The 23,311-nt window shown below is 44.2% G+C and overlaps 2 protein-coding genes across 2 annotated transcripts in view; one reads left to right on the forward strand and one right to left on the reverse strand.

The window, feature by feature from the left end:
* pld1a (phospholipase D1a) overlaps window positions 1-15,746 on the reverse strand; it is a 31,131-nt gene extending 15,385 nt beyond the window's left edge. The window contains exons 1-8 of the mRNA XM_034576300.1: window positions 15,567-15,746; window positions 4,980-5,192; window positions 3,820-3,989; window positions 3,396-3,538; window positions 2,810-2,921; window positions 2,365-2,430; window positions 1,141-1,199; window positions 861-953 (exon numbers count right to left, since the gene is read on the reverse strand). Coding sequence (XP_034432191.1) covers window positions 861-953; window positions 1,141-1,199; window positions 2,365-2,430; window positions 2,810-2,921; window positions 3,396-3,538; window positions 3,820-3,989; window positions 4,980-5,160 — 824 coding nt within the window. The 5' untranslated portion in view covers window positions 5,161-5,192; window positions 15,567-15,746. The remainder of the gene's footprint in view (window positions 1-860; window positions 954-1,140; window positions 1,200-2,364; window positions 2,431-2,809; window positions 2,922-3,395; window positions 3,539-3,819; window positions 3,990-4,979; window positions 5,193-15,566) is intronic.
* Window positions 15,747-19,390: 3,644 nt separating this feature from the next.
* On the forward strand, window positions 19,391-22,945 carry ghsra (growth hormone secretagogue receptor a). The gene is made up of 2 exons (XM_034577058.1): window positions 19,391-20,500; window positions 20,788-22,945. The coding sequence occupies exons 1-2, from the start codon at window positions 19,663-19,665 to the stop codon at window positions 21,099-21,101; spliced, it is 1,152 nt and encodes a 383-aa protein (XP_034432949.1). The 5' UTR covers window positions 19,391-19,662; the 3' UTR covers window positions 21,102-22,945.
* Window positions 22,946-23,311: the final 366 nt, after the last annotated feature.

The raw sequence follows: 23,311 nt of genomic DNA on the forward strand, positions 1-23,311 counted from the left end.
GCTGTGTTTTCCCACCTACACCCTGACAGTTTCCTGCCAGAAATCTGAGCCCGGAATGATTTATTTCTTTTGTGCGAAACATCCATCACACCTACATTTTTGACAAGTGTGGTGGTTAAAATAACACAATTCTTTGTATTGAAAGAATTGTGATTCAGAGCCACACAACTTCCATTGTCGTCTATTTGCATGATTTGCATGTAAAAAAAAAAAAAAAAAAGAGAGAGGCTGCAACAAAAAGCTCAAATTGAAGCTTCAATTAAACTCAAAATCCTTTGTTCATCCCTCAAGAGGCGTTTAAGGTTTAAGGGGCAATTTGATCATAGTGAGTTTGTGTGTATGTGGGAACTAAAAGAATAGGAGGTTGAATATAAGGCCCTGTACACACGTGGTATTAACCTACGTCCTGAATCTGTCTCCTGTGACTTGTGATCGGATCTCACTTCCCTGCTCTGTATGCAAATGAATACGTTGATAGGTAGTATTTGACCCAGTCTGAGTGTACACATGTGTCTGATGTCACTGTTAGTGTGTGTCTGTGTGTTGGTATGAGAGAGAGAGAGAGAGGAGTCAAGGGGCGCTGGATGAATCTCGTGCAGCTGCAGTGAAGACAGATTTCACCAATTTAAGAAAAGTATCATCATGTCGTGGTCAGAACAAATCAGCGTATGGGCACAGTTAGGAGTAAAAATAGTTTCAGTTCATATTGAAACTGTAGCGGGTCGGAGGAAGTCAGCTGAGTAAACAGTCCACCTCCGAATGTGGTCTGGCGTGATCGGATCACCATCAGATCTGAGTGCGTTCACGTCTGTACTTAGACAAGGACAAAGATAGATGAAGTGAAAGAGGTAACCACAGACCGTTTGGACCAGCGGTAGCAGGCTTGGCTGTGACCACAGCAATTCATGCCAGGGATACGATGTCCGCCTGAGCGCTTATAGATCATCCCTTCCCTGGAGGAGGAAGAACAGAAAACGGTCAAATATCTGAATTAACACATTTCGAGAAAGTATCTCAGGAGGCTGAGATTTCAGCTCGAGTGCTTCACTCTATTGTGATTTAGCGTTTGTCTTCCTGACTGAAGGGACTGAAGGGACTGTTGTTAGAGCTCAAGGGACTGAAGGAGGAGAAAATGCTCACAGTCCTTTGGGTCCCAGGTCATGAATGAAAGACAGCTGGCTGATGTCAATGAACTCCATCTGAGAAAAGACAGGCAGAGACAACAAGAGGCTTCACACACTGACTCTCACGTGGACAAATCAACACACGACTCTGTGAGCAGCCTGTCGCACTCATACATCCACCTGGAAGCAACGTGACTCATCAGAAATCATCGCAGCGTGGATATTTAGTTTTAATGATGCACAATATTATTTCATCAGCACACGACGGGAACAATGAGGCAGTTAAAGTAATGATGATGATCTATTTTGATGTTCATTCGTAAGTAAGATTAAATGAAGATAACATTGAGGACACTAAAGCTTACATGTGTTTTCTCAAAATATAAGATGGATCTGATAATATAGTCACGTGGCTGTGTTCAGGGGCGTTGCTACAGGGTAAGCAGAGCAGGAAGCTGCCCGGGGCCCTGAGCTGAGAGGGGGGGCCCCCCTTAAGAATACGTTAGTCCACAGCAACGCGATTTTATGAGTATCCCCTTAAATACTATGATCAGCTAAGTGCAGGAGACGGCTACGACACCATGGTGGGAGACCCCCATAATTTTGATAATAAGAGAACCCTTTGTGGATTGGAATGATGTGGTTTGCTATCATGTGTCTTGAGGGGTGGGGGCTGGTGTAGGGCCCCTGGGTCCCTTTCGCCTGGGGCCACCGACGTCTCTTTGAACGCTCCTGGTGTTTTTGATAATAACTAATAGAGAATAAAATGAGCTCGGCAAAGAAAACAAACAGTAAGTACCGTCCTGCAAGTGTTTAAAAGATAAATGACTACAGTGTTTTATGTATTCTCTAGAAAACTAATAAGAAACTTCATCTTGTGTTTCTCGCTGATCTGTTTTCACCCAGGGCATCACACCTGCACTCAAGGGGTTGTTTCAACTTGTAGTAATAATATACATACAGTGTGTTAACATAAAGCAGACTCAGTGCGATGGGTAAACACACGGCTCGCTGGGTCAACACTCAAGGTTCCACCACATTGTGCAGAGGGAAATGGAGAAAAGCATAAATCACACCATGAATATGATTTACTGTTAAAGTCCCTTTCTCCGTGTTTATAGTAGACAACATGACAACATGACTCATAACTATCGAAGCCTAAAATAAAACCCAAATGAGTATAAGCTTGACCTTGATGATGAGGTTATGTTTATGTTTAGTGCTTAGTATGATTACTCACAGTATGGTGATATTTGCGGTACATGGCCATCCTCAGCAGCTTGTTCAAATAGTCTTCTAATTGTCTCTGTAGGGACACACACACTCGGTTTTGGCCACTGTGAGTATTTTAATGACAAAATCCATGCATGTAAAAACTGACAGGCACACGCGCACACACACACACACACACACACACACACACACACACACACACACACACACACACACACACACACACACACACACACACAGTCAGCGTTTTCCTGGATAGATATACAAAGACTTCATTTCAATGGCAACAGGCGACTGCCTGGAGAGCTCCTTGCATTAAAGGGATAGTTCACTCATTTTATGGACTCAAACACTTCACCCACCACCTCCATCAGCACAGTGGTTTTCATTTTCATTTTGGGGTGAACTATCCCTTTAAGATATCACAAGTGGCTGAAGGCTCTGTGACGTACCCTCCTGCTGGAGACCTGCTCGTCTCGCACCAGATCGTCCACCCCGCCCCTCGGCAGGGAGGGCATCTCCCTCACCTCGCTCTTCCTCACCGTCCTTCTCCTCACTGTGTGGCTGAGGCGGAGCGCGGGAAAAACATTTAAGATGTAAAGTAAGTTTATTTAGTCAAACAGCTTTGCCAGAGCAAATACGGAAAAAGTTAAACTAATCACCAGCCAGGTTCAGTTTCTTAAGTAGTATTTGTCTTTCTGTCTAAATTATGTAACTGGAACACTGCTCTTTTAAAATGCTAATCATTATTCAGTGTGTCTATGCACCTGTGTGTGTGTGTGTGTGGGTGTGTGTGTGTGTGGGTGTGTGTGTATAAAATTATTTCAAGAAGTCACTTATCTCCCATTTGGGAAGAAAAACCTGAGGCTCAAATGCTCAATTCCAGAATCAAGACTTGTTTTTTTAGCTCAAATTTAGCACAACTCTTCAGCAAAAGAATGTAAGTCAGTGCAACAAGCCGTGTGCACTTGTCTGTGTTTGCACGTGTGCGTCTTCACGTGGGAAGGTCAATCTGTGCGTGTGTGTGTAGGCGTCAACCTGCGCGACGGCAGCGGTATCCTCATGAAGGTCTTGTACGTCCTCAGCTCCCTGTGCAGCTCCATGAAATGTTTCTCCTTCCTCTTCACCACCCAGGTGAACTCGCCGTGCTTCAGCTCAATCTTAAACACGGCTGGCAGAGACTACACACAGACACACAACACGCAGGGGGCGACGGCGAGCAGCGAGTTAGTGTGTGTGCTTGTGCGGGAAAGTGCTTAGAATAAAAATGGTCAGGTTAGAATGGTTTAAGTTGCTTAAGATGTTGCAAAAATCGAGCATATTAAACTGTCACTAAAACTGATATCATTCAGAGCATTTGACACGTAATTAATATGAAAATTTCCTATTTCCCATAATAAAAACAACTCAGAATAAGGCAGGAGAAGCATCTTAGCATTGAAAGACAGGACGGTAGCAGCACCTTGTTGACGCTCCTCTGGTGCGACAGGTTGAAGCGGTCCTGAGCCGTGGTGAATCTCTCCACCTCCAGGATCCGGGCGGTGATGGGCACGGTGGGCAGGTAAACCGTAGCGCTGGACTCCTTGAAGCCCACCGTGGCATACACTGCTGAAAACTGGATACGACAGTCCCCTGGGAGGGAGGAAGGAAGGAGGAGAGGTGGCTGCTTAGTGTGGTTTCTCTGGTTTGTGCATGTAGGAGTAGCTCGGGCTGCTGAGGATGAGAGGAGGCTGCTGCACTGAAAAGTCGGCCCCTGTTGAAGATCTCTGGGCTTTTCTAGTTTGCAGCGTGAGGGCAAATGTTTGTGTTTATTCTCCGGTAGAGTTTGTGAGATTCAAATTACGTAAAGGAAACAAATCCACCCTTACACTGTTCGATTCCTGGTGAAATAGAATCAGAATACAATGTGATCGCTCTGTCTCTCGAGTCGTTTTCAGACGTGAACTCTAGATAACGTGCAGACAATCAGGTCCGGTCACTCTCCGGACTTTGCCTGTGGAATATGAGGAACGCGGCAGGAGATCTTCCTGGTCAGATGCGAAACCAACAGGAAAAATCTCCAGAGAGCGTACAGGTGAGGGGAGGAGCCTGGATGGAGCAGCAGGAGGCAGGAAATAACCTTTAAATTACCAAAAGCTCGCCAATCTCCTCGTCTTTCCAAGGTGACATCTTCGTCTACGTTCTTCTATGTGATGGCACCTTTTTTATCCTGATTTGTGTTCCTGCTGGATTCTCACTCGGACATTATCCAGACTTTTTACTCAGGAAACACTCTGGTTAAAGTCAAAAGCAACCGACTCGGACATCTGCGTTCGAACATGCAGCCCCTGCGGATCATGGCAGCAGCTTGTCTACCCCTCAGAGACCCTGGGAACAACCCTGAGATGACAGACACATCTCTGGGCCTTCATTGCCACATACATCCTCTTTATGAATGACAAACCTGTTTCATACTCAGACATGTTTGGTTTCCTCTAAATTGAATCTCCTCTTACCAAATCAAAGGCTTTTCACGTGAATACCTGCTTTGTTTGGTTTTGAATGGTTTCCCAGGTATTATTCACACTTATTGCACAGCATGTTGTTTTGTACACACACACACACACACACACGCAGACATACCTAAGTTTCCGTCATAGTCGATGTCCTCTCCTTCCCCCATGTCCAGCTCTCTGGTGTCCAAGCTTTCCACAAGGTCTGCCATATTGATACTGTCGTGTGCGTCTGCGGCCGCCGCGGTGTCAGAGACTTCCGATTTTACCAGGTTGAGGCTGCTGGTCGTTTGCTGGTCCTTGCCCAGCATGTTTAGCAGTTAGCCCCCAGAGCAGGGCGCGCCTAGAGGAGAGAGAAGAGATCCTTTTTAAATCACCTACATGATAAATATAAACTCATTTGACTTTTAGCATTCCAGCGATCCGACACTGACTTCTGATCCTATCATGACCGGTTCGACAAGACCTGGATGTTCTATAATCAGAGTCACATAGAACCACAGGTATGCTGGCTCCAGCTATGATACACAGACATGTAGATACATTTCAAATGAGGCAAGACTTCAGGACACCTGAGCACTAGAATGACAAGGCTTCCAAAATACAGTGTACCTGTAGAAAACCCCACAAGGAGCAGCAAGAGAACTCCACACAGAAAGGTCTGAGGTTTGAACCCAGAACCATCCTGACTGGAGGTGACAGTGCAAACCACTGTTCCACCACGCAGCCCCTTTTTCATTATCACAGTTGAATAGCTATTACTTTTCACATACACATGCAAAACATATATACACATACAGTGAGAAATGACAGTTAAAAAACAAAATGAAATGTCTCAGGAAGGTTTGAGACCAGTAACAGTGAAGTACTTCCCCAAGATCACTAACAAAACATCTCATGCAAGAATATTTGGAATTTTCGAAACACCACATCTGACCTTGGTTTCGCAGTTAGAATATTGTTTGTTCTGTACTTGATAAAGGTCAGAGTCAGACAGTCCGAGGGTCAGAGACCTAAACACTGGTGTGTGAGTCAATGATTTCCTTAAATTGTTTCCCCTTGTGCTTGAGGCGCTGACTTTGAGATCTGGAAAGACGAACATGGGAAGAACCTGAAACTGTGGCGTGGCTATTTGCTCAGTAAGTAAATTCTTCGGTGGTTTAATCACATTGTGTGCTTCCTTCATTTTGTGCTTCCTTGTCATGCGCAGCACATCATCTACCCTCCAACCCGCAGGTGAGGTGTTACTTTCCTAATAAATCACATGTTAGTCATTATTGTGACACACACACAGTCTGACACACTGATCCGTCCTGTTCCTTCAATCAGATGTGTAATCATGAGTTCAGAGACAATTAATCCCCTTCATTTCTCTTAGGATGAAGCATTGAGGAAAAGTTGATTACGACACCTTTAAGAATTACTTCATAGTTTCTGAGCACGGTGTTTGGGAGTCGTTTCCATGGGAGGGAAAGTTGGTGATGAAGCAACGTTGGTGTAATTTGCTGCGTGAGGGGCCACCACGCTGAGTAAGACACATTCAAGCAGAGAATCAGCCGTACACCCCTGTGTGACTTTAATATGTCCACCTGTGTCTGTGTAGTCAAGCTGCACTAACAAAGCACCAGTTCACACAAAACAGTCAAAATACTCAGTAGTCTGCTTTAGTTTCACTTTAACCTCAACAATACACGGTCTGAGAACATGTGTATTTGTATAAATAAATAACGATCTCAAAAACCTGTATAACAGGGACATTAAATCCAACTTTAGCTAAGCCCTGAGTGTAAGATCCTGCATCACTAAGAGAGGGTGTGGAGCAGTATCAGTAATCTGCATTTCATGTATTCCACCTTTTCTAGTCACAGGGTAAAAACAAAAAAGGAAAAACATGAAACATGAGCCATGAAACAAACGTCCCTCTGAGTCAACACAAGAAAAAGAGACTCGGGAGGAGACAGGAAAGAAGAGACCGAGCAGCTGCTGCAGCAGATAACACTCTGACGGGAGATTTTATAAGTGTTATTGAAATTTTATCTCTTATTGCCATACATCACCGTGGATCCCTTTCTCTGCACTCTGTCCTCTGGACTTTTACTTTCAGTACGTTTCCCTCTCTGCTGTATTTTAAAGGGAGAGTGTTTGAGTCCACAAAACAGCATTGCAGCCAAATCCAATACAATTGAAGTAAACGGTGACCAGATATTGTGCCCAATTAACGTCACATTTTGGGGCCACAGCTCCACAGGCCCCCATTCATTCTAGACTACCTCACCAGTGCCCCGCCCCCCACACAGCCTATCCTTATATTAGAAATGATCTATGATTAGAACCAAGCATAACATAACATGTTACAAGTGGAACAGCGTGTTTTCTTGTTACTTTGAGGTTAACCACACTAAAGGACGAGGTTTTCGGTGATTCATCAGATTTCCAGACTGTTTTCTCTGAGGCAGTTTTGGAGCCGGAGCAACGTGTGAACACAAATCAATTGTTTCTGTACCGTCAGTGAAGGCAACACAAAATCAAACACTCCGAGACTCACACAGGTTAGAATAGAATAGAACAGTGTCAGTGCATCACACAAAACAGACGATAGGTAATAAGAGAATAAGAAATGAACAAACATACATATCGATTTAAATCATAACTTGTGAACACAGTGAGATAACGTTTTGTTGTAACTTTTAGATTATACAGTAAAGTGGTATGAAGAATACACAGGAACCTCGCTGCCTATTATCCGTCTCAGAAGCGCTAAATTCTTCTGTTTGGAGCTAAAAGTGTTCGTGACGAGTAAATAACACATGAGCCGATATACAGCAACAGCTCGACACCAAACATTCCCACTCAGCTGAACAAGATCCAGCACGCTCGCACAGTCAGAGGAGCCACCAGCAGTCGCCGTGTTGCCTGAAGTGACTGCGTGTCTGTCTGTTTCCACCTGTCCCTGTGAAGTCTTCTCGTTCATTCATTTTTTCTAATTTGGGCTTATTTTACTCACGCTCGGGGCTTAAGACAATCATTATTCTTTTTTATCAAAGAAAATGCTGAGTATGAATCATGGCCGTTGCTGTTAATCGTGTCAGAAACTAAATATTCTACAATAACACACAATTCAACTGGATTTTTCTGGTTTTTTCAACCTGCCCATAACACTTCATCACCTTCAGCACTGTAATCAAATTCTGTTATTGTGCAGTTCCCACTCCAGGAAATTCCTGAACACTTATGAAATCATTGTTTTTCACGTTCCCAGTCAGAGTTTTCTGTGTCCATCGCTCTAACTTTCACTTTGCTCAGTCACATTTTTTCCCAGACAGATAACAGTGTCGGAGAAGAGCTTTTTCACATAGCTGCAAATGGTGACATGTCTAAATTTGTCGATGTTACATAGAGTGCACTTTTTTCCCAGCAGCCAAAGAACGAAAAATGAAACTCAAAATGTCCCTTATTGCTTTGCATCATAAAAAAAAAAGAAAAGAACATGACTTATCTTGTTTGGAGACACAAGATGGATTAAATCATTAAATCAAGCCAAGCACAATGGCTGAACTTTTGTGCAGAGTGCGTGCAAACTCCAGGACAAGTATTTATGACAGAGCAGTTATCTCCCTGCTCTAAGAATACCCATGACCCCCCCACCCCCCTGACCCACAGAGAGGTTGACTGCAGAGGAAGCTGGATTTCTGCATGTGTAGACTCGGATGTCGCACACGTGCACAAACTCCGTCCACACAGCCCCGATGGGACTGAGCGGAGAGTATGTGATCGTCCTTGGGAGTTTGGAGGAGTTATCTCTGTACTCCATTCGACATGGAATACTTCCTGCTTCCTGTCCTGTTGCCATGGCGACGGTTGTAACAGCCAGCGAGCGGCGTACAAAGAAATATCAAGAGAAGCAGCTGAAGGAGCGTCCGCCTCTTCCTTTATGTGCCTCCATCCCTCTTAAAATGTGATTTAGTTTAGAATCAATAAGCCGTGAAATCCCGAGGAAGATACGGAGAAAGGAAAAAGTTGAGTGGGAGAAGAACTGTAGAGGTTTGGTAGAGTTTGGCAGGCGGAGAAAAAAAAAAGATGGCATAATAACAGCAAAGTGGAAACTCGCCATCCTGTTCTGCATGTGACACATGGGAAATGTAGTCTCCTGCCACTGTCCATGCAGGGATCAACCATCATAATCTCATCTAGTGACATTTAGATCAATTTTGATTTTGGGATCAGAGTGTGTCCCAATGGAGGAGAGAGAAAGTTTCATCCCAACTTCTAATAAGGTCTTGATGTATTTAATAGATGCTTTATATCTATTTACCCTGATTATCTACATGTTCACACTGTATATATTCTGTTTACACTTTATAAGTTAGTTTTTACTTTACATTTTGATATCTCCTTATAAGTACTGCATGCTGCTTCTTATTACTTTCCTGATGTTAATTCCGGTCTTGCTGCTGAAATGTTGCAAATTTCCCCACATATCTTATCTTATTATGAACTCTAACTGTGTTGTTTCTACACATGACTGTGTTTATTTTGCATTAGAATTGGCCTCCAGGGAAAAATAAAGTTGTTTTGAATCCTGTCTGTAGCGTCAGACGGCTTCACTAGAATTGTGAAAAGTGCCTCACAGCAACTACAACAAAACATATTTGTTTCTAACTTAATACAAACGAGTGTTACATTTTTTTTTATATGCTAATTTCTAGTGGAGCGTTAAATAAGACGACTAATACCAATCCCTTGTCTTTTTGTTTGAAACTGCTGCTGCTGCAGATTGTTGGTTGAGCACAAAGACTTTAAATGCTTTGGAAATAGTGAAAACATTTCTATATGCTTGGTTGCCCGTGGGAGCGTGGACACCATTTTATGGCTGCATGCTAAAGATGAAGTCAGAGCCAGGAGGCAATTATCTTAGCTTAGCATAAAGACTGGAATCTGCTTTAATAAAATCCACCCTCTAAGCAACTTTAAAGATCCCTCATTAACATTTTATGTCTTGTCATATACCAAAGTGTAAAACAACAATCGTGTGTGGTGGCTGCATATTTAACGGACAGACTTGTCTTTGGTATTGATAAGTGTATTAAAGTATATTATGAGTGCAAAACTATTCCTTTAACTTCACATGTAAGTAAAAAATACTTTATTTACTTCTAAACATTTCCGGGTTAGGGTTACGCTGGTGTCACACGTATGCGCCCGAACAAAAAGCTGCTCATTCACTCTGAATGGGGCGACATGCGTTGCTGAACTGCATTGTGGTTCCACTGCGGTGATACGGCAGAGCTCGGTTTTTCATCCGGCAAACTGAAGTACCGGCCAATCAAATCACGTTCAAACAAAGATTCAAGCGCAGTCGCTAGCTGATCAAATCACGTCAATGTGAAAGCAGAGGCAGCTGGAAAACCTGTAACTTCCTGTTTATCGCTCTTTAGCATTGATTTGAAAGCTTAGTGTTGGTCTGTTGTCAACATCATTAGACTTGGTGGTTTTTAAGTTGTCCTATAAACCTTTCAAATTATTGATTTATTAACAAGTCACCAATTATAAATGTAGAAACTTTAATATGAGTATGATTATTGATGTTTAAAGTTTAATATTTACTCCTGGTTACACAGTATTGATTGTGGATTAACACCCATCAAAACTGTGGAACTTATCCAACAACACACAATGGAGTAATTCATCCGTCACACCCATTCATGTCCCACTGAGACGGCAGGAACCAGGACGATGTCGGGCAAGGTGCGCTGGTTTTTGTTCAGGTAACACAAATTGTTGTGTTGTAGTTATTATCCCTAATTTGGTGTCACCCAGCCTCCTGAGATGAAATATAAAACACAACACTTCCCTCTGTGGTTTTGAAATAAGAGACGACGCACTGGTTGGCCTGTTTTTTCTTCGCAGCAGATTCTCTGGTTTGTCTTTGTTCGTGCTGCACGGGAAGGACCCAGAAGAGACACATGGGGGGGAACACAAGGTCACTGCGACCATGTGTTATCTCTGCTGTGTAGCTGCTGCCGTCCAAAAATGTATTTTAGCTCGGAAGTTCAGTGTCTTGCAGCCACAACTCCCGAAACTCTTTCCTTTTATCACAAATTGTAGTCCACAAAAATATGTCACACAAAGGTGGGGGGGTGAATTGTGAGAACTCTGATCTAGTCTGGGAAAGAAGTGAGAAGTTATTTCTCTCTGTCAGGCGGGAAACCTCCATGCTGTGGCTGCTGCAGCTGAGTTGAACCCGCGTTTGAACTCTTAATCAAATCCATAAAGTCTGCAGGGAAACAGTGTCCTCGCCCAGAGCTACTTGGAGAATGTTGATATTTCCAGGACGGTTAAATTATTATTTCAATATCTCCCTTAAATGCAAATCAAGCTGCATCAAGATTCATGAATTAATCCCTGGAAACTGGTGAAAATGTTTTAAAAAAGAAAAGAAGAAGCTCTATCTCGCAATGTTAACGAAAGTGAAATATAAATTCCTGAATCCACATCTAAAATGAATGGGTTCTTCCCCGAACCCACACCACATTCTACAAACAGGTTTTGTGTTGATCCGTCCAGTGGTTTTTGTGTAATCTTGATTTAAAACAAACAAACAGACACAGAAATGAAAACATTACATCCTTGGTGGAGGTAATAATATATGTATAAGGCACAAGGCAATAAAAACACACAACAGTAAATATCTAAGCCACAAGAAAGAAGTTAGGCAGTTAAAGAAAAGGCCTTAAAACCGACCAAAACACAGGTGAGCGAAGACCCCCCCCCCCCCCCCAGAGAAACACGTGAAACAAGAAGCAGAAGACATCTTTACAATTCCTGTCTGAGAAGTGTCAAACCCTCAGAGAAACACTGGGGGCGGATGGAACATCTATGTCAACATCACGGATTAAACCGTAGAGTGTCGAGAAGAACACAACTTGTGAGATGCATCTTCTATTTATGGATGTGCGACGACGAGCTCGACATTTACACACTGAAGCCCTTTTATGGTTTTAAAGACCTCGTGGACTCGTAGCAGACGACCCTCCCGCTCGCTGATGTGTACACACGCCTGCACGGCACCGTAAAGACAACGTAAACACGGCCTTAGCGTTTCGCAGAGCGTGCGGTGCCAAGCTCTCCGTGGCGCAGATGGTACGAGGCGAGGAGGGAGAGAGGATGGAGGGAGGAGTAGCAATGAGAGAGGTCTGTGACACCTCTCTTTCTCTGCCCACACTAAAGCTGCCTATTATCTAATCCTTCACACCATGGATGGGGTGGGGGGGGGGGGGTCGCCAGAGAGAGGCAGAGAAAGCAAGACACACAGTAGACGCCAGAAAACGAGAAAGAGGGAGCAGCCATCGTCATCATCCAGTGGCATTCTGCTGGCGGTGACACAAGGAATCATTGTACTGACGGAGTGAGGGAACTGCCCTCTCTCTCTCTCTCTCTCCCTTTCTCTCTCTCTCTCTTTCATCCAAGCCTGACTCGGCCCGGTCCAGGCAGCCAAGTTTGAGCCTGGAAATTACCAAACTATGACTCGTGTGCATGCCCGCTGAAGCGACTCTGACTCACCATAATTACAGGAGCAGGACAGAGAGTCTCACCCAAACAGTCCATTCATTCAAGTGACAGCCTCAAGCCTCCGTTTGGTCCCTGAGATCTCTTCTGCCTCTCCAATGCAATGAAGCAGAGTGGTTTTTCGATCGTGATGGCGAAAGCAATAAAAAACAAACATCAGCTGCATGTCTTTCAATTACCTTTGCACCATTTCATCCACAGACCAGCCTGCGGAGAGGTTTAGCTAGAACTACTTTTTTAAAAGTAAAACTGCTTTCTGTGGATTATCTAGAAACACAAGGACATTACGCACAGAAAAGACGGGCTGTTGAATATTTATATGTAATATCTCAAATGGCATAAAGTTTAGAACCTCGACAAATCAAATCAATCGATCATTACAATTGAATTTGTATAGCCCATAATCACAAATCCCAATTTGTCTCATAGGGCTCAACAAGGTGTGACAATTTTTGTTCAAATTATTAAAATGTTATGAAAAAAGAAGCACATAAAGTCATCGCTGTTCCGGTTTGGAGGGAGACTGGGTTCAGTTGAGCTGTAGCCTGGATACAGTGCTGAAGTGTTGGCTCATCGTGGGAACTGTCAGGTTTCTCTATCATTTTAAAGTCTAATGATTTGGCGCAATACAAATAAAAAAGACTTGAACTGAATTGAAGAGAAACCTGGGGTTGTTTTTATTTCCCTCTATTAATGTGGAGTAGTAGGCAGCTCTGGCATGGAGGAGGGCCTTCTTGATGGCCTTCATGATGATGATGATGATGATGATGATGATCTTTAAAGTTTGCAAATAAAGTCACCTAAATGTCCTGGAGTGTAAATAACTGAGAATTTGTGGCACAGGAAATTAAGTGGAGATGCAAACGAGCCAAGAAATCAGCTCCTAGGGGAAAAAAATGGAGGCAGCTTTAATACATGGACAAGAAATACATGTTTTTCCTGCAGAGACGTAAATCATTTCTACTTTTTGCATGTGATGGAGTCGACCTCCTCTAGGTTCTTAAATCCGAGCAGTTGCTCTTCTCCATGTATCTTCAGCACAGCAGCAGCAGCAAAAACACTGAGAGCGCCTGCTGCACAACAATTAGACGTAAACCTCTTATTTATAGAGGGATCGCTGAGAGAGCATCAAGAGCTGAGGATTTGGTGAATCATGCATCCTTCAAACATCAGCTCGGAACAGTTTCATGATGCAGCGGTGGGTCAGAGCCGGACCTCCCTCTATTCTCACTATAACGGCTCAGTCGGTGTTTCGTACGTCTTTGCCATGCGCTCTGCGATCAGGGTTAAGGAACATCTGTAACTGGGTAAGCTGCAGAAAATATCCTTGGGTTACACCATGATTATTATTATTATTATTTAGAGTCGTAGGCAGAGTGGTGGATTGATTGAAGCACGTTGGTCTTAGCACATAAACCTGACTCCTCCTCACATCTGCTGTCTGCCACAATTATTCCAGCGTCTCCACCAGTTCACTGAACGCAGTGTTTACGTCATTCTGGATTCATTAGAGCCGTAACAAGCAAAGCACTATCTTCAGGCACAGCTAATGGATCTTTATTAAAAAGGGCCATTTTTATTTAATCTACTTTTATGTTTTTTATGACTGTGGGTAGAGCGAGAGTTATTGTGCCATTTAAGTAATAAAAGTAGTATGGTAATTTAGGATCGACACTATATCTTTTTCAGCATCTGTCTGATAGATATCATGTGTGTCTGTGTGTGCATATAAAGATACATAAAAAACCATAGAAGCATAAAGGCTGGCATTGGTTCAAGCAACACAGCTACAACTAACACAATTGACAATGTGTGTTAGATTTACAGTCTGTGAAAGATCCAGCTTTGACAATGATAAGTAGTAGTGGCAGCACCAAGGCGGTGGGGGCCCCCCCAAATCAAATTCTGCTTAGGGCCCCATAAAGGCTAGGGCCGGCTCTGGGTACGGTGCAATGAAAGCTGCACTAACTAGTTTGCTACTGTGCAATCCAAAAACATAATGTTTAAATCACCCACAATTCCCCACAGGGGCCGAGAGCCGACACAGACACAAATACTTCCCACCCTCCCTGAGAAAGAGAATGAACTCTGCGATAAAGTTGAAAATCCTGTTACATAACTTTATTTCTTGAACTTTGAAAAAAAAAAACAACTACAAAAGGTGCAGTTAATGTGTGTGTGATGCACGTCAATCATTAATTGACATGCATGACACACAGGATGGCACCACACGGAACGGGTCGATGAAGTTTAAACACACACACACAGACACACACACAGACACACACTTGGAGCCTGAGGCAGGAATAACAGCAATAGCTCAACAGAGAAGAATTGAGGCCGTTGACATGAGCAAGAGGAAGAGTGCCGCATGCCAGAGGTCAGGATGATGTGTATCAGTTACAAAGAAAACAGAAGATGAAGAAGAAGATGAAGAAGAAGAAGAAGAAGAGAGGGAGAGGTGGGGGGGAGGCAAAATATCTCCCATGGCATTCCAGCTGTAGCTTTCACAACAGGGTGTGAGGAGGATGAGGGAGGGAGGGGGACAGGTCTGCACAGACTCTCTCTCTCTCTCTCTCTCTCTCTCTCTCTCTCTCTCTCTCTCTCTCTCTCTCTCTCTCTCTCACACACACACACCTGTGCAGTGACAAACAACACTTGTTGCAGTGTTTTCATTATGGTGAAGAGCCAGGGTACTTGTGTGTCGCTGCCATAATCAGACACACAAAGATAAACACGTTATCGTGTTGGATACATATTTGCTCTGTGCAGCAACACAACAGAGACACACACACACACACACACAGCTCCATGTCTGTTCCAATGCAAATACACAGAACAGTGCATTAGAATAAGCAACACATGATCCTACTTGACAACCCCACAACTGAGGAGCATCACACACAGGGACACATATCACACACCCCCAGCACACACACACACACACACTATGGACGCAAATAGAACACACACACACACACAGACACAGAACAGTAGCATGAGAATAAGCAACACATGATCCACAACTGAGGAGGGTCACTGACACAGAGGCACATATCACACACCCCCCAGCACACACGTACACATACTATGGACGCAAATAGAATACAGCACACAGACAGACACACACAGAGAGGAAGACTTCACCAACCTGCTCTGTCTGTGGACGCACAGCCCACATGTTGTGTTATCAATCAATCCACTTGGCTTCACTGTGTGGACAGAAAAACTAACACTAACACACACACACACACAAACACACACACAGTCTGTGGAGCTGCAGACACACAACAACTCTGAGCTGCTTCTCTTCTCCAACTCTGGAAAGTGTGGCTGAGAAAACCCAACTCTCAGAGAGGGAGGTGCCCGCAGAACTCCGGGCCAATCACAGCAGCGGGTTCCTCCCACAGGCCTCTCTCATTGGAGGAACAAAAGGAAGCGTTGGTGTTTTGTTGAAAGGAGGAGGAGACATTGACGCTGGCCCCGCCCATTATCTCACAGTTACTTTGCTCTGATTGTACTAAATGTGGGGGTGTGTGTGCGCGTGCGTCTATTTTGATCTGCACAATAACGGTAATGAATATAAGCGGTAAATAATAAGCTAAATAATCATAATGTGTTTGTGTCAATTTAATAAGACATACGGGGTTGTGGGAAAGAAGAGAGAGAAGGAGGAGGAAAACAATAACTGTTGAATTAGATGTAGTTTTATGTTCAAATAAACCTGTGTATAAGATAAGATAAGTTAAATTAATATAAGATAAGACTAATTAAGATAATATAAGATAAATTAAGATAAGATAAAACAAGACAAGATAAGATAAGATAAGATCCCACTCTGGGGAAATCCCCTCAGTCAGTCATGAGTTAGACAAGAGAATACTTGAAAGCAGAAATAGTAGAAAAGTAGAAAATGGGATTTAAAAAAAACAAACAATGACATGACAAATAAATATTAAAAAACAGAAAATAACTGTCACTGCAGACAGAAATATGATTTGTAGAGAAACACACTTGGGTTAAATCTCACCTGTTAATTAAATCATCTATTAGTCCTAAATTAAACAACAAGTACTTTCATTTTTTTCCAGTCCACAATTAATACAGATCTCTTCCTCTATCTTGTGGCTGAACGGATGTACTGCACCTCTCATGGCCAGAACACAATCACTCACCTGGCTGTCAAATGTGTGTGTGTGTGTGTGTGTGTGTGTGTGTGTGTGTGTGTGTGTGTGTGTGTGTGTGTGTGTGTGTGTGTGTGTGTGTGTGTGTGTGTGTGTGTGTGTGTGTGTGTGTGTGTGTGACATCATTATGACAGAGACTTTACCCTGTAATCTACCACCACACCTTGGATGCATAGTCCAGACAAAATGACTCCCAAACACTAGACAACACAACCAGACACACACTCACTCCTGAACCACAACCGACCGGAAATACAAGAGTGAAACTGCAAAGCAATAAAATCATAAATAATCTTTCATGTACTGTGCTTATTCTGTTCTTTAAGGCTTGTTGCACATCTGGCTTGATACTGGACGGCATTTTCGTTACCTCAGCACTTGCAGGCCCCTGAGATACAGTTTGATCACACAACATGTCAGAAGTTCATAGGTTAAGGGTTTCTCTTGAATATAAAAATAGGCCAATGACCCAAATACACACAAACACACACCAACAGTGGCCGAAACACCCCCCCACATCTGGAGTCTGGACACACAAACAACATGACATGACCGGAGACAGATACGAACCAGATGTGATGAAAAGGTCTCACAGAGGCTGTGGTAGACACGACCGTCCTCAGCAGTGTCCTGCTTGTGTTCTGTTCTCTCTTTGAGTCTCTCACACACACACACACACACACACACACACACACACACACACACACACACACACACACACACACACACACACACACACACACACACACACACACCTCTTTCTTCATGATTCAGTGCTCATAAACATAATGGTGTCACGGCACAAAGGGCAGAGAGATAACAATATTTGAAGCACTGGGATCACATCACTCTCAAACAAAGAAAAAACAGAAAGACATCGCCGCTCTAATTGTGATGAGATTTAAATCACCGTTTGCTTTAACCAGTGAGGCCTCCAGCACGTTGTTGAGAAAATATCTACAGTTTAATTGTCTTTAATGATATAATCCTGACAGAGCAGCCAATAAAGCTAATTCAACCACTTGTTCACATTTCCTGGAATTGATGTATCTGGGTTTTTTTTCACTCAAATGTCTCAGAAGGTTGTTCTACACGTCAACAAGTTAAATTCAGTCGACGTGGAGAAAAAGAGCAACAGATACATTAACACCACTCTGACTACAGGCTTGTTTGCATAGAAGCAGCAACTGCTGAGCGTGTGGCCTCCGAAATCAAATCAAATCGAAACCAAATCAAATCGTGGCATCTTCATATCACATAAATGTATTCAGAACACGATTAAAGAAAAACTTATGTTGTTTTTTTTTTTGTAAGAATTTCATTTTCCCTGCACTTTTCAGACACAAATGTTATTAGCTTGACCAAGGAGGTTGTGCTGTTATTTAAATTGTTGGTTTGTGTGATTGTTTCTTTCTAATCTCATGACTGTCAGTTTGAATCTGACTGCAACATCAATACTCTGCTTATAATGTGCATGCAATGGAATTCAAACATGCAAACCTGCATTTAACATTCTTTGCATTAGAACAGTCAGCAGGTGGAATTTGTTATCATTTGAATTCACAGGAACAGCGTGCACTCTTATTGCATAAACCCGGCTCCTGTCCTCGTCCTGCAGAGGCCACAGTGGAGCCTGGAATTAAATCCGTGCTCCAGTCTGGCTTTAATGAAATTGAATTTGTTGGGACTGAGGAAATTAGGCAGTTGCGTCTGGGCAAGAGTGCAGCTCTGAAATATTATGAATTAATAGATGTGACCTTCCAGTCGGTAAAACCTGCAATTTCACAACCTTCACCCCAAGTGACTCTATTTGCACGTGCATGATTTTAAAATGCAATAGTCAGACCGGATGTTATGTCTGGTCATAAGGGAAAATTTAATTTTCCTCTCATCTCCTGTTGTTCTGGAGGATCAGTTCTGAGTCTTATACCCAGAAGGATATTGTATTGGTCCATTTGGCCCAGTTTCTACAGGGTCACTGCCTCCTCCCCTCTGCACTGTGCTCTCTTGGTAAACACACGTAATCACTGCCCTAAGATCTCCTGTAGGTGGCGCTGCAGCACTGACTCACTGTGGAACCCCCCCACCACCACCACACACCATCAGCATCATCTCTGTGTATATGCTGTTTTGCCTCACTGGGAGTCTTGGATCCAAACACTGGATGTGCACCATAACCAGAGGTGCGGATCTGGAGAGACAAGGTGAATTTCTCTCAACACTCTCAACCTCTTTCCTTCACTCAAATCTTTTTTGAGGATCTGTTTGAATGATAATGTTGAAAACGCGTCGTTCCTTCTTGGTTTTTGTGACTTTCATAAAACTGTCTCCGCTCCGTCGCACGGTGCTTGTTTTCACGGTGGTGGTTGTTTACCCGGTTGTGTTCGGCTGAGTGGGAGCTCAGTGCAGATGTTCACTGCTGCTGCATCAGGACCACCCCGCCTCTGCTGACTGCTGCACCACGTCCCCTGCTGCACTTGTTGTTGTTTTGTTTTTTTGTGTGTCTGACGCTCAAACGCAGGGACGCGCGGCCGGTGATGGAAACTCTCTGGGACTTGGTGGCATGATGGATCGTCGTGTTTCATTTTCTGGTAACCACCACAAACAGAGAGGACGCGAAGATAACTTATCTTTAAGTTATATTATTTACATCTTTAGATAATAGATGTTTTACGTGGTTTCCTTTATCTTGTTCCATCGGTTTTGTTTGGAGTACACTTTGAATTCATCCAGCATGTAACTCCGTCCACTCTTCTTTTGAACAAGTGCTTTCAGCGCCAAACATACTGGACACACTTATCTAAGTGACAACATCTTCCCTGGAGCGTCACAGACATCATTTTTGAGCCCGGTGTTTTGACAAACACATTGTAAACAGGTTTGCATCGCGCGCAAGGCTCTTGGTTTTTACGCACGGCTGCCAGCCTCTCCTGCCCTCGGTCATTGTCTCCCTGGATAATGGGAGGGAGGCGCAGCGCCACGGGGCTTGATGAGTCCCCCACCCGGGGTGCCCTCAACACTCAGGGCCAGGCGCGGCCCCGTGAATAACCGCGCGGCGACAGCATGCCCACTTGGCCCAATCGCTCGGAGTGCGTCTCCCACAACTGCAGCTGGGAGAAGATCCCCAACGCCACATGGAAGGATGACTACGTCCTGCCTCCTCTCAACTACTACTCCATCCCTCTCCTCACGGCCATCACCACCGCCTGCACGCTGCTCTTTCTGGTCGGGATGGCCGGGAACGTCATGACCATTCTGGTGGTCAGCAAGTACCGGGACATGCGCACCACCACCAACCTCTACCTGTGCAGCATGGCTGTGTCAGACCTGCTCATCTTCCTCTGTATGCCCCTGGACCTGTACCGCATGTGGAGGTACAGGCCCTGGCGCTTTGGAGACGTGCTCTGCAAGCTCTTTCAGTTCGTGTCAGAATCGTGCACTTACTCCACCATCCTGAGCATCACTGCGCTTTCAGTGGAGCGATACCTGGCGATCTGCTTCCCGTTACGCGCAAAGGCTCTAGTTACCAAGAGGCGGGTGCGCGCCCTCATTCTCCTGCTGTGGACAGTGTCTCTTCTCAGCGCCGGACCCGTGTTTGTCATGGTGGGAGTGGAGCGTGACATCATGGGACCGTTCGGCTCGGACATGAATGAGACGGGCTTCTCCGTGGAGGGCGGGGGGGACACCCGGGAGTGTAGGATGACGCACTACGCCGTGGAGTCGGGTCTGATGGGCGCCATGGTGTGGCTGAGCTCCGTCTTCTTCTTCATGCCAGTGTTCTGTCTCACTGTGCTCTACAGCCTCATAGGCCGGCGACTGTGGCAGAGACACCGAGAGACGAGCATCAGCTCCCGCGTGGCTCACAGGGACAAGAGCAACAGACAGACCATCAAGATGCTGGGTGAGTTTGGAGAGAGCGCAAATTACGCACGGTGCGTATCGTGGTTCAGAGTTGATTTAGAGATACATTCAAGAAGAAATATCAGCTAATAAGTACATTGAAGTCTGGTTTTTAGCTTTAGCATCAAACCACATCTATAAAAATAATAATTTACACTTAGACTGAGCCCCTTAGACTGCAACTTTCATCCAATGACTTATTTTCCCTTCTCTTCACTTCACCATCTCCCTTTCCTCCTCCTCTTCATCATCATCTTCTTCTTCCTCTTCCTCTTCCTCTTCCTCCAGTGGTGGTGGTGCTGGCCTTCGTCCTCTGCTGGTTGCCGTTCCACGTGGGTCGCTACCTGCAGTTCCGCTCACTGGACGCTCCGTCTCCTCTGCTCTCGCTGTTGTCCGAGTACTGCAGCTTGGTGTCGGTGGTTCTCTTCTACCTGAGCGCCGCCATCAACCCCATCCTCTACAACACCATGTCCTGGAAGTACCGGGGCGCAGCGGCGCGCCTCTTCGGCCTCGCCGACAGCCAGCCCCCGCGGGGACGCTCAGCCAGCACCATGAAGGGAGACGGCTCCAACAGCTGGACGGTGTCTTCAGTCAGCTTCTGAACGCACTGCACGACATATCATGCGTGAAGATAATTACCACAAGTTGAAAACATCAGCCTATAAAAGCCATTAATTCTGTCAGGCCGAGGAGCAGCTCCTGACTGAGACCAGAAGACCCAGACACAAGCCTGAGCCACAACAAACTGCAAACCTCAGTTCCCAGCTCTGCCAACACGCATCAAGAGAAAACCCGATTATTTTTTCAAAGCATTTTCTTGATGGATTCTCTTTTCTTACAACTCACTCAGCAGCATAATGAAGAGCATATCTGACGGAGTGCCAACACTCACTGTGGCCTGAAGTATGTGTGAACAACACGGATGCACATGCTCCTACACAAACATTATAGACATTTACAATTGCCTTATATTGTATTCATATTCTGGATGACAAAGAAAGCACTGTAGAACTTGTGGCACCGCTCTGTACCCTAGGGGCACAGGTGCAGTGTGTGTGTGTGTGTGTGTGTGTGTGTGTGTACGGTGTGCAAAGTATCATGCTAATGGATGTGATCTGTGTCATTATTTTGAGAGAGTGAAGGTGTAAAATGTTCCTGTATGTGTGACATGCTCAGTGCCCTGTATTTTGGAAACTCAAGTCCATGCCATGTTGATGCTGCCAAAGAGGCTCAATGTAATTAGTGGACAGTCCTTAAAATGAAGAGAATTACTTTTTTATCAAAATAAGACACAGCAGTCTGTTTACTTTTGGTGATTCTGAGACATTTTACAGAATGCAAACATTCCCACGATGTCTCGTCTCTAATTTCTGTGGTTATCATTCGTTCTGGCTGATAGATAAACATGATTCAAGCTGCAGGCCTCTGGAGGAGCCTGTGAGAAGCTTTCACAAACAGTGTGATGCATTTGAACAGCCTCAGTCTGCTGCTTAATTCAAAGAGAGCTACTTGGTAAAACCGTAAAAATCAACACCTGTGGCCCCGAGGGCCTCAGCTTCCTGAGCCTCCTGAACTGTGCCCCATTGAATCGCTGCTGATTTGATCATATACACGTGTTTCAGCCATCTCAGGTGTACTGACGTGAGTGATCTGGATACACAGAGAACCTGCAGGGCCTCATCTGCTTCAAACATCTGCACAGATGAATCATCATGTAAAAGATGTTAGCAGATTTGTCATTTTCTCTGATCTGACAAGGTTTACTTCAACCTGGAGCGTCGGCTGCATTGTGAACATTAACTGTTCACTGGGAGCAGACCGTGACGTCTCCGACGGTTAAACCAAACACGCACAAGGTTTATTATATTCTATCTGTCTGGTATATCTTATTGATCTGCCAATAGAGGAGGTGATCAGCCTGCTTGAGTGCCCACTGGAGAGCGTTTTCACTGGTTTGGATGTGAATTGAAATAAAATATTCTTAATGTGCCAAGATGTCACCACAAGGTCCCACAAGAACATTTTTAAAAGGGCCTTTAAATATGTGATATCTGATGCAACGGAGGGAAACGTATTCAAGTGATTCATTTTTGTAGTTTGTGTATCGTGCACCCGTTCGGACAAAGAGGATCTGTGATGATGTTATGTTTGCTCCAACATGTAAATAGATGCTTTGTAATGCTTTGCACTCGATGCTGCACACTGGGACGTCCAAATCACCGCAGCAGCCTCCACCACTCTGCATTTCAAAGCATGGCCGCCAGGCTCTGAGGAATGTATCTCTGTTAATCGATGCCTCCGACTGTATACTGATGTCACCACTTACTATTTATGAATCCGCTGGATATGTACTGATAAAAGATTGATATTTTCTTTATTTTGAAAATGTCTGTAAATATCTGCTGTTGGGTAATGTGCCTGTTCAAGTCTTGTATAAGTAAAAAAAGGGAAAAAGTCAGTTCCTCTTTGCTTCAGTGTTGTGTGAATGGATCATGCACACGTAGGGTTCTGCAGAACTGCTTTGTTGATGGAGAACAAGAGAACATTTCAACTATAGGGCGATGTGTGGAAGAGACAAACTCCTCAGCTGAATGGCAATGACAGAAATCTCTTTTCTCTTTCAGGGCTGTCCGATGGAATGTCTTGCAAATTTAATCTTTATCTTTTAGTTTTTAGTTTTTTAAAGACTACTGACCAGACAGGGTCACCTCAAGGCCCAATGAGATTTGCCCCTGGATACACCACCTGAGAATAAGTGTGAAATAGTCTCATCCTGTATTTTATGGTCTTATTTCTACACCACATTAACGAA

The sequence above is a fragment of the Hippoglossus hippoglossus genome, chromosome 22 (genome assembly GCF_009819705.1).
Source record: "Hippoglossus hippoglossus isolate fHipHip1 chromosome 22, fHipHip1.pri, whole genome shotgun sequence".
Classification (NCBI taxonomy): domain Eukaryota; kingdom Metazoa; phylum Chordata; class Actinopteri; order Pleuronectiformes; family Pleuronectidae; genus Hippoglossus; species Hippoglossus hippoglossus.

Coding starts and splice junctions, on each gene's coding strand:
- ghsra (XM_034577058.1), top strand. CDS start 19,663: ATGCCCACTTGGCCCAATCGCTCGGAGTGCGTCTCCCACAACTGCAGC. Junction 20,501..20,787: donor ACAGACCATCAAGATGCTGG/GTGAGTTTGGAG, acceptor CTCTTCCTCCAG/TGGTGGTGGTGCTGGCCTTC.